This window comes from Sturnus vulgaris, chromosome 3, assembly GCF_052056855.1.
Source record: "Sturnus vulgaris isolate bStuVul1 chromosome 3, bStuVul1.hap1, whole genome shotgun sequence".
Taxonomy (NCBI): domain Eukaryota; kingdom Metazoa; phylum Chordata; class Aves; order Passeriformes; family Sturnidae; genus Sturnus; species Sturnus vulgaris.
In genome coordinates this window covers 22,981,534-22,994,027 of record NC_142245.1, presented here as the reverse complement: position 1 = coordinate 22,994,027, position 12,494 = coordinate 22,981,534, and the positions used below count along the sequence as shown (strand labels likewise).

Genomic DNA, 12,494 nt, shown 5'->3' with positions numbered 1-12,494 from the left:
TCTGCCTTGCCTCCCATCCTGCTTTTGCTATCATGCAAAGGCTGTTGTATAAATCTATTTTAGCAGACCGAAGCAGACTTATGTTTTTCTTGAGGAAGCCATACTTTTTTTTTTTTTTTTGAGTTCTGCTGCTGCTGTGTTTGCTCACTTCATGGTGTCAAAAGCTAACGAGGTGGTTTTTTACAGGTATTTTATATGTTTAATATGTAAAGAGCCTACCTGTGAGTAGGTTTCTGAAAATAGAGGTGTAATCTAATTGTAAATGTGGCTTTTGTCCTGAAAACGTTGTAGAATGTGAGGTGTTGTTTGGGCAGCAAGGCTCTTACAAATGTTACCAGAGGTACTGCATTGAAAACAAATACCTAAATATTGTAGCTGTTGTTATCACCAACTACAAATGATCAATTATTTTATCAGCTTGTATCCCTTAAAGTAGAAAACTTCTTTTTTGGAATAGGAAGGAGTTTTGCTTTCAAAATTTGCCTAATTAAAAATCAAGGTTGCAGGTTCTGTGCTGAGTTTCTGCCCTAGGCAAATCTTCCCTTTGAAGCTACAACCGGCCCCTAAAGAAAGGACTTTGTTATGGTGCTGCTGGATACCTTCACAATGCTGTTTCAAACCCAATTTCTTATTCTTTAGAACCCTCTGTTATTTAGATTCATTCAATTTAAAGATTCATCTTGAAAGCAGAGTGCATTAAGTAGTAACTATGCCTCTGTAACCAATGGCTGTCTTTTATGTCTCTTCTATCCCCTCCTCTGGTCCCCCATCAAGGCACACTTTCAGTACTGGCACTGGCTGCGTTCAGTTCTTCCACAGCTGTCCGTGCATTTGAGCTTGTTGTTCAATACACTGTTTGTTAAGCTTTATTATGAAACCTAATAAAATCTATACTCTCATCAGGGCTTTGTGGTAAAATTATTTTTGGAGTTTCTGAGATAAATAACGTTTTTTAGAAAATGGAAGCAATTCTGTTAATTGTGAGTATAGGGGTTTTTTTGTGTCTCCCATGCTGTCCTGAGAAGTACTAACTCTGGTGGTTGTACATTTTGGTGAAGCAACTTTAAAAATATGCAGGGGAACCAAATTAATATTATTAATTATTTATAAAGCATGATTACTACTTGTCTGCTTAATGAGTGAAAGTGCCAAAAAGCAGAAATGTGTAGAATATATGTCAGCTTCACATGCATAATCTGCAGACCCAGAGTTGAATTCAAACCAGGTTATGGCTAGTTCTAATGAAATTTAATCAGAGGGGTAGGAGGAATAAGCCCTTCTTATGGCAGTGTGTGTGTTGCTGTTCATGAATAACAGACATAGCTAACTATGTCCTGTTAGTGTTTGTTAGGAACTTAAATGTGCAGCCTTTTGTTGTGAGGTGAGATTAAAGACTGTTGCAGCTGTGAAATGAGTTGACTGTAGCAGATGTTTTCTCTCCCCTGGCTCTCAGGTGCGCTCTGTTGAGCATCTTTAGATCATCTTATGGATTTGAATGAGTGGCTGTGTGTGCCTAAGAGGTGTGGGGAAAAGGGAGCTGGGATGTACCTACAAACGGGACACCATGGAAAATAGCAGTGGCAAAAACGTTGGAAAATCTGAAACTGAGTAATGATAGTAACTATTCATACAAATAAACTTTTAAGAGCTGGTTTTATGTTTTGATAACCTTTTAGTTTCTTAAGTGGCTTGCCAAGTCCTACAAAATCAAACCAACTACAGAGTTATTGTTGAAACTGATTTCTTGGCACACCACCTTCCTTTCCCTGCTGCTGTGGGATTATTCCTAAGCTACTGTCATGTTTCAAGCCCCAAGTAACAAAGCTTGCTCAACTTTAAAATGTAATCTCTCTGCCAGCTAGAAAGAGCCCTGTCCCTTCTTCCCTGTCCCCAAACACCTGCTGCTTGTTTTCCTGAAATCTTTCCATTTACATAAATCTGAACATTTCTGAGTGTTTGTTGTTGCAACCCTTAGCTTCTTTCTCTAGCTTCTTTCTTGTTTGTCTCACTAAAATTTCTTTTGACTTAAGTGACATTTGGTAGAGTAATGCAAATTTTGCCCTTGCCTTTAGAAAAAAGAAATTATGTTGTTGAATGTTTTTCTGCAGGCTGTAATAGATGTCTTCTGGCCTTGAGAAAGAAATAAATTATTGAGATCTTTTAAGCCAAAATTATTTAAGTTTATCTTCCTAACTGTTACTAAGTTTCTTAGTAACACACATAATTTGTGTCAGGCAATTACTCTGGGATACCAGTGGCATTTCATATTATAAAATGCTTTTGCTAGTAAAACCTGCCAGATATATTTTCTAGATTAATATTTTACCATTTGTAATTTGTTGGCCAGTATTTAGTTTACTTTAAGAAAATGGACTTTCCTCTCTGTTAGCAACCAACTCAAAATATTTAAAAATCCAAATTTGAATATATACTGCTTTCTTAGCATTTTCATTATTTAAAGCTGCACCATTTGTCTTATAAGTACACTATTGTTCCAAGTCATGGAATATACAGGCTGTAAGTTCTTTAGCATAATGGTTTGAAAGGTGGAATAATTGCAAACTGAAGATAATTCTTATTGCTCAGGTACAAGGATAAGGAATAATCACATTTTTCATACATATTAGCCAAATGTAATCTCTTTCTGTAACGACAGAGGGAGACGAGTGAGAGTCTGGGTGGTGTAATCTGAAAAGTGACAAGAATAAATCTGTGTTAAGTAGATCTTTTAATCCTGGTAGCCTTGTGACAGCAGGCACAGCTGAGGAGAGCAGGAGGAATTGCACCCCTGCTCCTGCCCATCAACACAGCTGTATCCTGAGTGCAGCACCCAGCTGAGCTCCAGCCCTGGCTGAGGTTTTCTTGCAGTCCCAAATACTAGTGCCAGGGATCAGGTGAACCACTTGTCTCCTTCCTTGTCATCTGTCACTACAGCATTTTCCAGCTGGTGGGGTAAACATAAGAAAAAAAAACCCTAGATGATGATCTGGTACATATTCAAGTTTGTAGGACTTTAGCTAGAGTATCTATCCTATGATAAGGATACATTTGTTTAGCAGGTAAGGACCAGAGTTAATTGGTGGCTCACTGGTGACAATATTTACAAGATGCGTTTTCAGTGTAAAGCAGCAATTTAAGAACAAAATGGAGATTGTTTTAAAGTAATCCCTTAGCTGTGGTTTGTCTTGGAAACCTTTCTTCTATCTGGTGCTGCAGTAAGAGATCTTATTCCATTTTCTTTGATCAGGCACGAGCTATTTTTCACGTGTGTTACTGAACTTAAAGACACATTTTTGTAAGCAAATGCGTTGACACATTTGTTTTGATTAGTGTTAAAAGCTGCTGCAGTAAATAAAAAGCACAGGTATGTTCTGTGCTATGTCCTGAAAGAACAGGAACTAGGGACAAAATTGGTGTCGAGATGCTGGGCAGGGGAGAAGGGAGGGGAGAAAAGGAAGGGGAGCCGGGGAAGCAGATGTGTGCAGCGTGCCAGGATTTGTGCGCTAAAGGCGGCGGCAGGAGAGCAGCGCGGCTCAGAGCAGCCCTTGCTCCTGCCAGAGCTGTCCCCCGTGACCTTGGCTGGGTGCTCCATGGGGTGACTGCTGCTCCACCACCTTCTTTTTTTCCTGGTGACTTGCCTGTTGCCTGCCCCTGGGTCTGTGCTCCCCCTTATGCTGACTTCTGCAGTATTCCTTCAGTCTCTTATCTCAGGGCTTTGATGCATATGTTCTGAAGGTGGCCACCGTGACTTTGGGTGGCAGCAGATGGTAAACCTTCAGGCTGCCACCGGCTATACTGGTGTTAAGTTGGAAACTTAACGTTTGATGAAGAATCAGTAGTGCATATGAAAGAGCTTTTACTGCAGAAATATCTTTTAATTAAAAAAAATTAGCATACCGAAACATTTGCTAATTTCTGTGCATTTAAAGGATCTTAAAATTAACTGTTTTCTTAAAGCTAGACTATGGTGATTTACCGAGCAGGTTTTATTTTATTTTACTCCAATTAATTGTACCTACTATATTGAATTGAATTGAATTTATTTTCCTCTAAGCTGTTGGATACACTGTAAATCAAATCTTAGAAGCTAATTTTTTTAAGTAGCTGCTGTCAGCATCAGAATTAACTCTTGACTTAGGAAAGGAAAGAAAATTAAAAGTAAGAAATACTATTGGGCATCGTGGTGGGGTATTGCTATCTGCACGTTACTGAGATGCTGTCATGCAGTGCTGCTGTGTTCACTTGTTTTTTTGGGATGTTCCTGAGAGCTCCAGTGCTTGTACAAAATTAGGATGTCTGTGCTGCTGAAGACACTTATTTGCATTAGATATTTATTTGTGGTAATTGCTATTTCTGTGTCAGTGTTTTTGGCCGTGTTGAGGTTGTCATCAGTGCAAAAAAATAGAAAAAGAATGAGTAAGCAGCAGAGCCATAAGAGCCAGCATGATATGTGGACCTTGACTCTGTTCATCCATTAGTACTACAAATAGGATTTTGCCTTGTCTCCTTTTGTGTCACAGTCTAGTTGCTCGGTGCCCAGGAGTGCCGTGCTGTGCCTTCTTCTCCCTCCTCTCTGAGACAGGATGCTGAACGTTTCAGCTGACAGCTCATTGTTAGGAGATGTTAAATATTACAACTTACATGGGGAAAGAGGTTCTGTCAGCTCGTGTGTGCTAGAAGCAGCCTAGGCTAATGCCTGCATCTCTGTGTGATCTGCTCTGGACAATAGTGGAGTTATGTCCTAGGGAATAACGCTCTGCGGAATCCTGTTTTGTCCCACTGTGCCTTTAGGGTGAGGACTTGCCACTCTACACTTTAAAAAGGAACCTTAGAATTACAAAAACACTTTTGCCACGGAGATAAGTGTGAAGGAATGCAAGCAGGAGACTTGGTGCACTGATGTCTGTAAGTTGGCTGTAAAGCATGAGGTGAGGAGAGTGAGTTGGCACCCGGGTCAGTTGTGCCCTTCTGCAGCACAGAATTCTACGGTGTTGTAATGAATCCAAGAGCTCCTGACCTTTCTCTGGATGAGTGATAAAAAGTCAAGCAAATATACTTGTGACCCTCTCTTTCCTGGTCGTATCCCTTCCCAAAATAGTTTTCTGATAGTGACTTACCCATTCATGTTGTCCTTTAATTATTTGGGAGAATCTGGTCTTTGTAATAACTCGTGCAGGCTGCTTTCCCTCAAAGTAAGTCTTTGGTTTGGTGGGCCCATGTAAAGTCTGCAGTCTGCCAGGGCAAATGGACCATCACTACATGAATTTCTGAAGTTACTTCCAAGGCTCTTCCTGGGTTTCTTGGAGTCCCCTTTGAAGTAAACAGTCTTGCCAAAGTACTGAATCAACAAAGAAATAATTGTCCCTAAAAATGAAGTGGATCCGTAAATGAGGTGTCACTCGGGTAACTATGCTTGATGGGAAGCAAAAAGAAAGGAGCTGGTTAGTTGGACTGGGTAGTCCATGTAGGAGGTTAACCTCAAAGGCACAGGGATATTAGTTGTTGTTATTGCAGGTATAAACTGTAGCTGCTGCTTTCATGTTGATGGTGCAGTATAAGAGCAGACAAAGTTACCCTACAGGGACCCTGTAGCTGCCTGCATTATTGGTGTTAGTGGTTGTGGTTCTGTACCTCAACTTACAGGGTGAGGGCTCAGTAATCTCTTCTGTTGCACCATATGCTAATACAGTGCTGATAAGCAAGTGTGAAAAATGAAAGGGAGGAATACATTAATTGTATTTGTGCAATAAGGTATGCTATCAAAGGTAATTATTTCATGACAGTTTTAGTTATAGCAGTTGTTTTATCATGGAATAAAAGATGGCTTTAGGAGCCTTTTATTGGAAAGACAATTGTATCAAATTAGTACCAAATTAGATTTTTGTCTTTATAAAGGTGAGCAAACCCATGAGCAGTTTTTAAATTGGTGTCTTCTACTCTACAAATGAACAAATCCTGTTTGAGGGTTAAAGAAGCTATTATTCTGTCCTTTATGCTGACAGCTTCATTACTGATTGGCCTACTGTTGGTATTAAAAAATTGTTTGGCTCCTTATGATCTTTGTGCATGCAACTATAATATTAATACAGACCACGGAACTGTTCATTAAGAAATGACTTTAAATGAGGTTGATGCTTGTAAATCTGGAGAGATACAGATGTTAAATGCTGGCATTCCTTTTCATATACAGCCGTATGGCTAATAATTTCCAAGTGGCTAAAGCTCTTGTTAGCAAGAGTGCTGGTGTGTTAAGAATGGCCCTATAAATAACTTTAAGAACTGAAGTTGAAGGTGCTTCTTTTAAAGACTATTGTTAACTAAACATTATTGCCAAACAGATGGAAAGCATTCACCAGCCTGATGTTTTTAGGTCTAATTATATTATCGCCAGTCCTGTACGGCTCAGTTGAAGAGGTGTATCCAGAGGCCAATTTATAATCATTTAGCCAACACCTGTTTGGGAGATATTGACAGTCAAAGGGCACATTTAGAAAAAAAAATCACATATGTTCTCATATTTATTGCCTCAATGTGAATAGTGTCTAGTTGCAAACAAACTTGGGAGAAGAGGAAGGAGAGTGATTGTAAACACATAGATTTTTCCAATAATTTTTATCTTCTTTTGGCACCTCTTGTAAATTGGCTTTTATTTTCCCTTGTTCTGTTGATTTTCTTTGGTTGGTTGGTGTGGTTTTGGGTTTTCTTTAATTTTAATTTTACACCTTTTGGTTAAGCAAGGATACCAAAGCCACTTTTACAGTTGTTATTTATTGAGTTGGTTTCCGTTGTTTCTGGATGCCCTATGTAAGAGGCCTAAAAAGTTGTTTGGCAAACTCAATAGTCTGGGAATATTTGCCTTTCCTTACCATGCCCTTGACATGGAAACTGTGTGTCATTCCTTTGACAAAAACATCTCAGTAGCACCAACTTCTGTTGATTTTTTTTTTTTTCCCCCCCAAAGATACAGAAAAGCTCTTAAAATTGTCTGCAACCCTAGTAAAAGAGAACGTCTTTGAAATGGGGAAGAGTCTGTGGCTTCATTTATTTTGGTGAAATGTGGTGAGAGAGAAATGGTTAGAAAGGACTTCAGTTCTCCTTCTCCTGTTTGAGATGTGATGGAGAGAGAAGTAGGTTTGGAATGCTGCCATCCAGAGAGAGCAGAGCATGGCTGCATTGCTGCCCCTGGCAGCAGGGAGCTAAGGGAGGCTGTGTGGTGTTCTCCTCCTGCCACCTGATGAAGCCATGCTGCTCCCGATGTGTCATTCCTCTGCAAGAGGGAATCATCTTTTTGGATGCGAGCTGACTTGATCTTCACTGCACCTTCTCTGTTCATTTGGAGTTGCTGCATCTTATCTGTTAAACCCAGTGTTAGGTAACTCCAGTCCCAGCATGGGAAAGAAGCCCTTTAGGAGTTTGATTTTGAAGCCTAAATATTTTGGTGTAACTGTAGGAGAGTATTTATACTGGAAGCTTACAACGTCTGCTGTGAATTAACAATGAGGGCACACTCTTGTTCCTAAAGGAGGTTGAGCTTGTGCTGCTGCTGTGGATGTCTTGCAGCTGGTGGTTTTCAAGAACATCTGTGTTCTTAGAGTTTGGAAACACTTAATTCCTGAGCAGGGTGACTTGAAGGCGGAGGCTTCTGGCTTTGTAAGGATGCAGTTTCCTAAATGTATATACACATGTATCTTTTTGTTTGTTTTGTTTTCTTTTCAACACATAAACAAATGGAGCTTTCTAAGAGTGTAGTTGCTATTTAGTGCTTCTCTCATTGCTGTGTTTAAAGTGCTTTCAGTAGAGGTGATGCACTGCTAACAGAGATTCTCTTTGCAGCTGTAGGTGTTCTTTTCTCTGCAGCAAACCCACCCACACTTTTCTCTCTAAATAAATCCTCTCATTTTTTGTTGTTATCCTAATTTTAGGGATCTATATCCTCAGTCATTTCTTTGCTAAAAAAAGACTGGTTGTCAAGTCTGCAGGGGTTTAAGTTTTAACTTGATGATATCACTTTTTTGGTAAGAGTATTCAACATTAGATTTAAGAACTATGTTTTGTTGGCTTACTCATGTGAATCCTAAATAAATTCTGATTACTTTTTGCTTAGGTTTTGCTCGTAATGGACACTAGAACACAGCAGACTTTTATATTGAAGGTGAGTAAAATCTTGTATTATTTGTTAATAATCTTTTACTGTTATATGGCCTCCTAAATTACACCACCACAAAAAGATTGATTGGTGTGTAATTGATAGAGGTGTCCCTGCAATATATTGTTATTGTTATTGTGATAATATCTATTAATTAAGTGCCCTGAAATTCTTTTTGTCAGTGTTTGGTTGCATTCCTTTCTTTCTAACATCCCTAGTGCTCAGATGTGCTGCTTTAGTCACCTGAGATGCCTCTGGTTATTGAGGCCAACACCTGTGCAGGCTTTGGTAAAGAATCACACATTTAGCGTGCTGCTTAAAACATCTGTAAAGCCCTGGTGGCTCAGGACTTCTGACAAAGGTGAAGATTCTCCTTAATCCAAGCACATCCACTGCACTTTGTGTTTGGTCTTTTTTAGCTGAGGAATATCCTGCTGGCCAAAGTGGGTTCTGAATGAAATGTACAGCTGGCCTTCTTCAAATTTGTTTCCTTATCTTTTACATCAATAGTCTGAGATAACTGAGTTTAATGTTACTAACCATTACATTTATGAACAGTTGTTTGGCCAGAATAATTTTTTTTTGCATTACTCTTTAATGTTTCAGAAAGAAACAGATCAAGACCCCTATATGCTTGGAGCATCTGTGATGCTGAGCATTGGTTTAGTTATGAGTATTTTTTTTGTGGCCATTTACTTCAGGCTCCCCTTGTCATGAATTCCACTGCTAATGGCAGGAAGGATGGAAAAAAAGCTGTGTCTCTAACATGAAGGTTTAATTACTTCTTAACATTTTGTAACTTTGCTTCAGATCTGGCTTAAACCCCACCTTAACTTTGTGCATTGGCCTCTGAAATTGTATGTGCAGGATACAGCAAACCTGTTTGTTACTCATAAAGGTTCATTTGTGAATATTGTATATTAGAACCTCACATTATCTACTGGCAGATAGGGTAACATTGAATTTCCCATGTAACTGCCTATGTTTATCAATATTGTAATAGGTCACACTATTGACATAATTTTTTTTCTCTTTCTCTCTCCCCTCCCTTCCACCCTCCCACATCAATTTTTTCACTTCTGGCAACTTCATCCCTGCACTAACTCCAAAAATCATTGCCTCTCAAGGAGACTAATCCTTTCCTTTTCTTTTTATTGAGGTGGCTGCTGTCTTTAGTAAAGTAAAATGGAAATGTGAGGATTACCTGTGAGGCTAAGGCATTCTTTTGTCTTTAAGACCTGAATTGAATTTTTTTAATAGTGTCTTTTGGTCACACGCAAAAATAAAATTTTTAAAAAAGGTCACAGAGAAATAACTGAGTGTCATCCTGATGACTTAGTTTGAGAGAGATTCTAATAAAAACATTGACCCATGTAATTGATTTTAATGGCAGCTTTGTGCCATCTTCTGTTCTCTGGAAACGCGCCAGATGCCATCAGCACAGCCTCGGGGGACCGAGGGGCATAGAGCAGCAGATGAGTGGTTTCTCTGAAGCCCAGAGTAACTCGGATAGATTAGTTTGGTTGATAAACACAGAGCACAGCAGGCTCCAAAGGCAACTGAGGGTACAACTGACCTTTTTGTTCTCTGTCAGGGTCTAAGGAAAAGTAGTGAGTGCAGCAGGAGCAGAACGACCATCATCCCCCGCTGCGTGCCCAACATGGTGTGTCTGCACAAGTACATCATCTCCGAGGAGTCTGTCTTCCTCGTGCTGCAGCACGCAGAAGGTTTGTCTCTCCTTTAAGTTTATTGTTGAACAGAGTCAAAGGTTTTCAGTTTTAATCAATGGTGCACTTCGTTGCCAAATTAATCTCTCGTACAACCAGTTAAAATATTCTTAGTGTGCCAGAGAGACGGCATGTAAGGCACCCCACTCCGTTCCTCTGTCCCTCTGTCCCTCCCCTTTTCCCCTCTCATTCTGCAGTGGATCTGATTCCTGCTTCAAATGGCCTCAAATCCTGATGGGTTACTTGAATTGCAGCAGTATTGAAAGCTTCCAACTGTTTCTTTTCTACAGGAGAGGGAGTGCTTTGACTGCAACAACTATCTGCATTATTTTCAGTTATCTCTCAGAGATAATGTCTTCGGCTACTTTTGTAAACTTTGACTAGTAAATCTTTTCAGCATCTTCTAGTTAAAATGACAAGTATTTGCATAAGAATTTAATAGCTCTGCTAAAAACCGTGAACATTTTCCTGTTGGTTAATATTGCACTGATCTGGCTTTTTAAGAAAATAGCTGGTGGCATCACACAGAAGTTCAAAGCAGAACCACAGAGTTGTGCCTTCAAACTATTTATAAAATTCCTGTTAAATGTACAGGGAACAGGTGGCACAAAATAATTACATTTTGATTTTTTTTTCTAACACCTGGATTTAAATATTCCCTAAATGTAATTACCCATATTTGTTTAGAATGAGTGCAGAATATAAATTTTGGGATTGCTAATAGTTCTTTTTTTTAGGAAATGTTAATAACTCAGAATGGATGATGTGAAGGAACTAAACTGAGTGATAGAGAAGATAATTTTATTACATTGAATATTATTTTTTTTCCTAATAATTTAGATTTTGGCTTTTTCATGAACAATTTGTCATATGAAGCCAGTTGAAAAGTTAGCTTTGCAACAGGAATGAATGTTTGTGTGACTGCAATGTGTGACTTGGTTTTGCCATGACCACTGATGCAGGAAGAAAAGCCTCACATTACAGTAGTGCCTGATGGTGATCTTGGGAGTTTACAGTGCTGCTCTGTACAGTGCAGCACTTTTTCTTGAGGTGTGTGTATAATAATACACAAGACAATTGGGAGATTTTCACTTGAGCTGCAATCTCCTCCACATAAGATGTTACATTTTGTTTGGAGAAAAAGTATTTTTAAAAACCCACAATCAAAGAAACCCCAAATGTAACAAAGAACTCCACCCACACCCTTGTCAGATACCAGCTGCCCAAAAGGCTAGCATAATTACATAATTTAAAAAACTCTTCCTCATATTCTGCAGTTTCTGAAGTCCTACAGATTTTCTCTTCTCTTTAGGAAGAATGTTCTTCCTTGGGACAGATGGAAGAGTGAGTGGAGTAGTAGTGGAATTTCGTGGGAGAAGTGTTCAGGTGTAAGAACACAAATTTTAAGGAAGGCCCAATATGAGCAGTTGATAAAGACAATCTTATGGAAGTGTTAATTTTATTGTGATAACAGTGAGAAAAATAGGGACATTGCATGATCAGAGCTCTTTCATTTTCATGAACCTACTCTGGGCTCAGAATGTGCAAAGGGAGAGGAGGAGTGATATATTCTGTTGTAAAGAGGGGTAGCTGGGGTACACAGTGATTAGTAAATTGGCTGAGAATGTATTCCATAAGTTTATTGCAGGTGTAGGGCCTGATCCCAAATCCTAAACTGGGGCAATGGCCACTGTACCTCACTCTGCTATGAGGCTGATGCTGGAAAGTGATTCAGGAGAAAGGCTGCTAACTCTGTATGACTAAAGGATAAATAAAAATAGGGCTAAAGTTATGCTGCACTATATGCAGACTAGTCTTGCTCACCCCATTGATGATGGTCTTGATCAGATCAGTCTTATGTTAGTAGTACTCATTCTTTAAATTAAAAGGATAATAATACCAGGAATCCCTATAGACAAACCTATCATAAAATTTTGTCCATCTCAGACCAGATATGTATAGAGAAGGTGCTTGTAGTTGATGCTGGGAAAGGATAAAAATTTCTAAGACAGTACTTTGTAAGTAATATTCTCTTGAAATTTTATTTCATGACTTATGAATTCTCTGGATACTCATACTCCAAGTAATTCTATTCCAATAAGGAAGAAGATTGTGCTAGGCAAATTTTTAAGTAGTGCTGATTTATGATGTTAGCTATGTTAACTACACCATTGTGAGTTTGAAGGGTAAAATATTAATTTAAATGGGCAGTGGCTCATACTGTAGCAAATTCAGAGGTTTTAATGTTATGAATGGACAATATATATTTGCTAAGCTACTCACTGTTTCCTATTCATAGTAGATTTTAACTGTGTTACTAAGTGCAGCACTATTGGGTTTTGTGTGCAATTCTGCAGGCTTGACCAGAGGCTCAAGAAGAATACTTAGGTTGGTTGGTTGTTTTGGTAAATTATAATGGCGTAACATACCTACAATCAGTGAGTGAGGTCTTGGGATCTCTTAGAGACTTTTCTCCTGGCCACAGTGAGAGGCTTCAAGGATGCATCAGAAGCACAAAAGTCCATAAAGTTATCTTGCAGCTTTGTTGGAAAGCACTTGGCAAGTTCCAGTGTGGGAGAGAGCCAATCTGATGTTAATAAGGCCTCGCTTCTTCCTGGCAC

General features: G+C 39.1%; 1 protein-coding gene across 2 annotated transcripts in view; it reads left to right on the top strand.

Moving 5' to 3' along the window:
- RPS6KC1 (ribosomal protein S6 kinase C1) overlaps positions 1-12,494 on the top strand; it is an 85,237-nt gene that overhangs the window by 48,106 nt on the left and 24,637 nt on the right. For both annotated transcript variants that reach the window (XM_014876892.2, XM_014876894.2), the window contains 2 exons: positions 8,105-8,152; positions 9,741-9,873. In XM_014876892.2, coding sequence (XP_014732378.2) covers positions 8,105-8,152; positions 9,741-9,873 — 181 coding nt within the window. The remainder of the gene's footprint in view (positions 1-8,104; positions 8,153-9,740; positions 9,874-12,494) is intronic.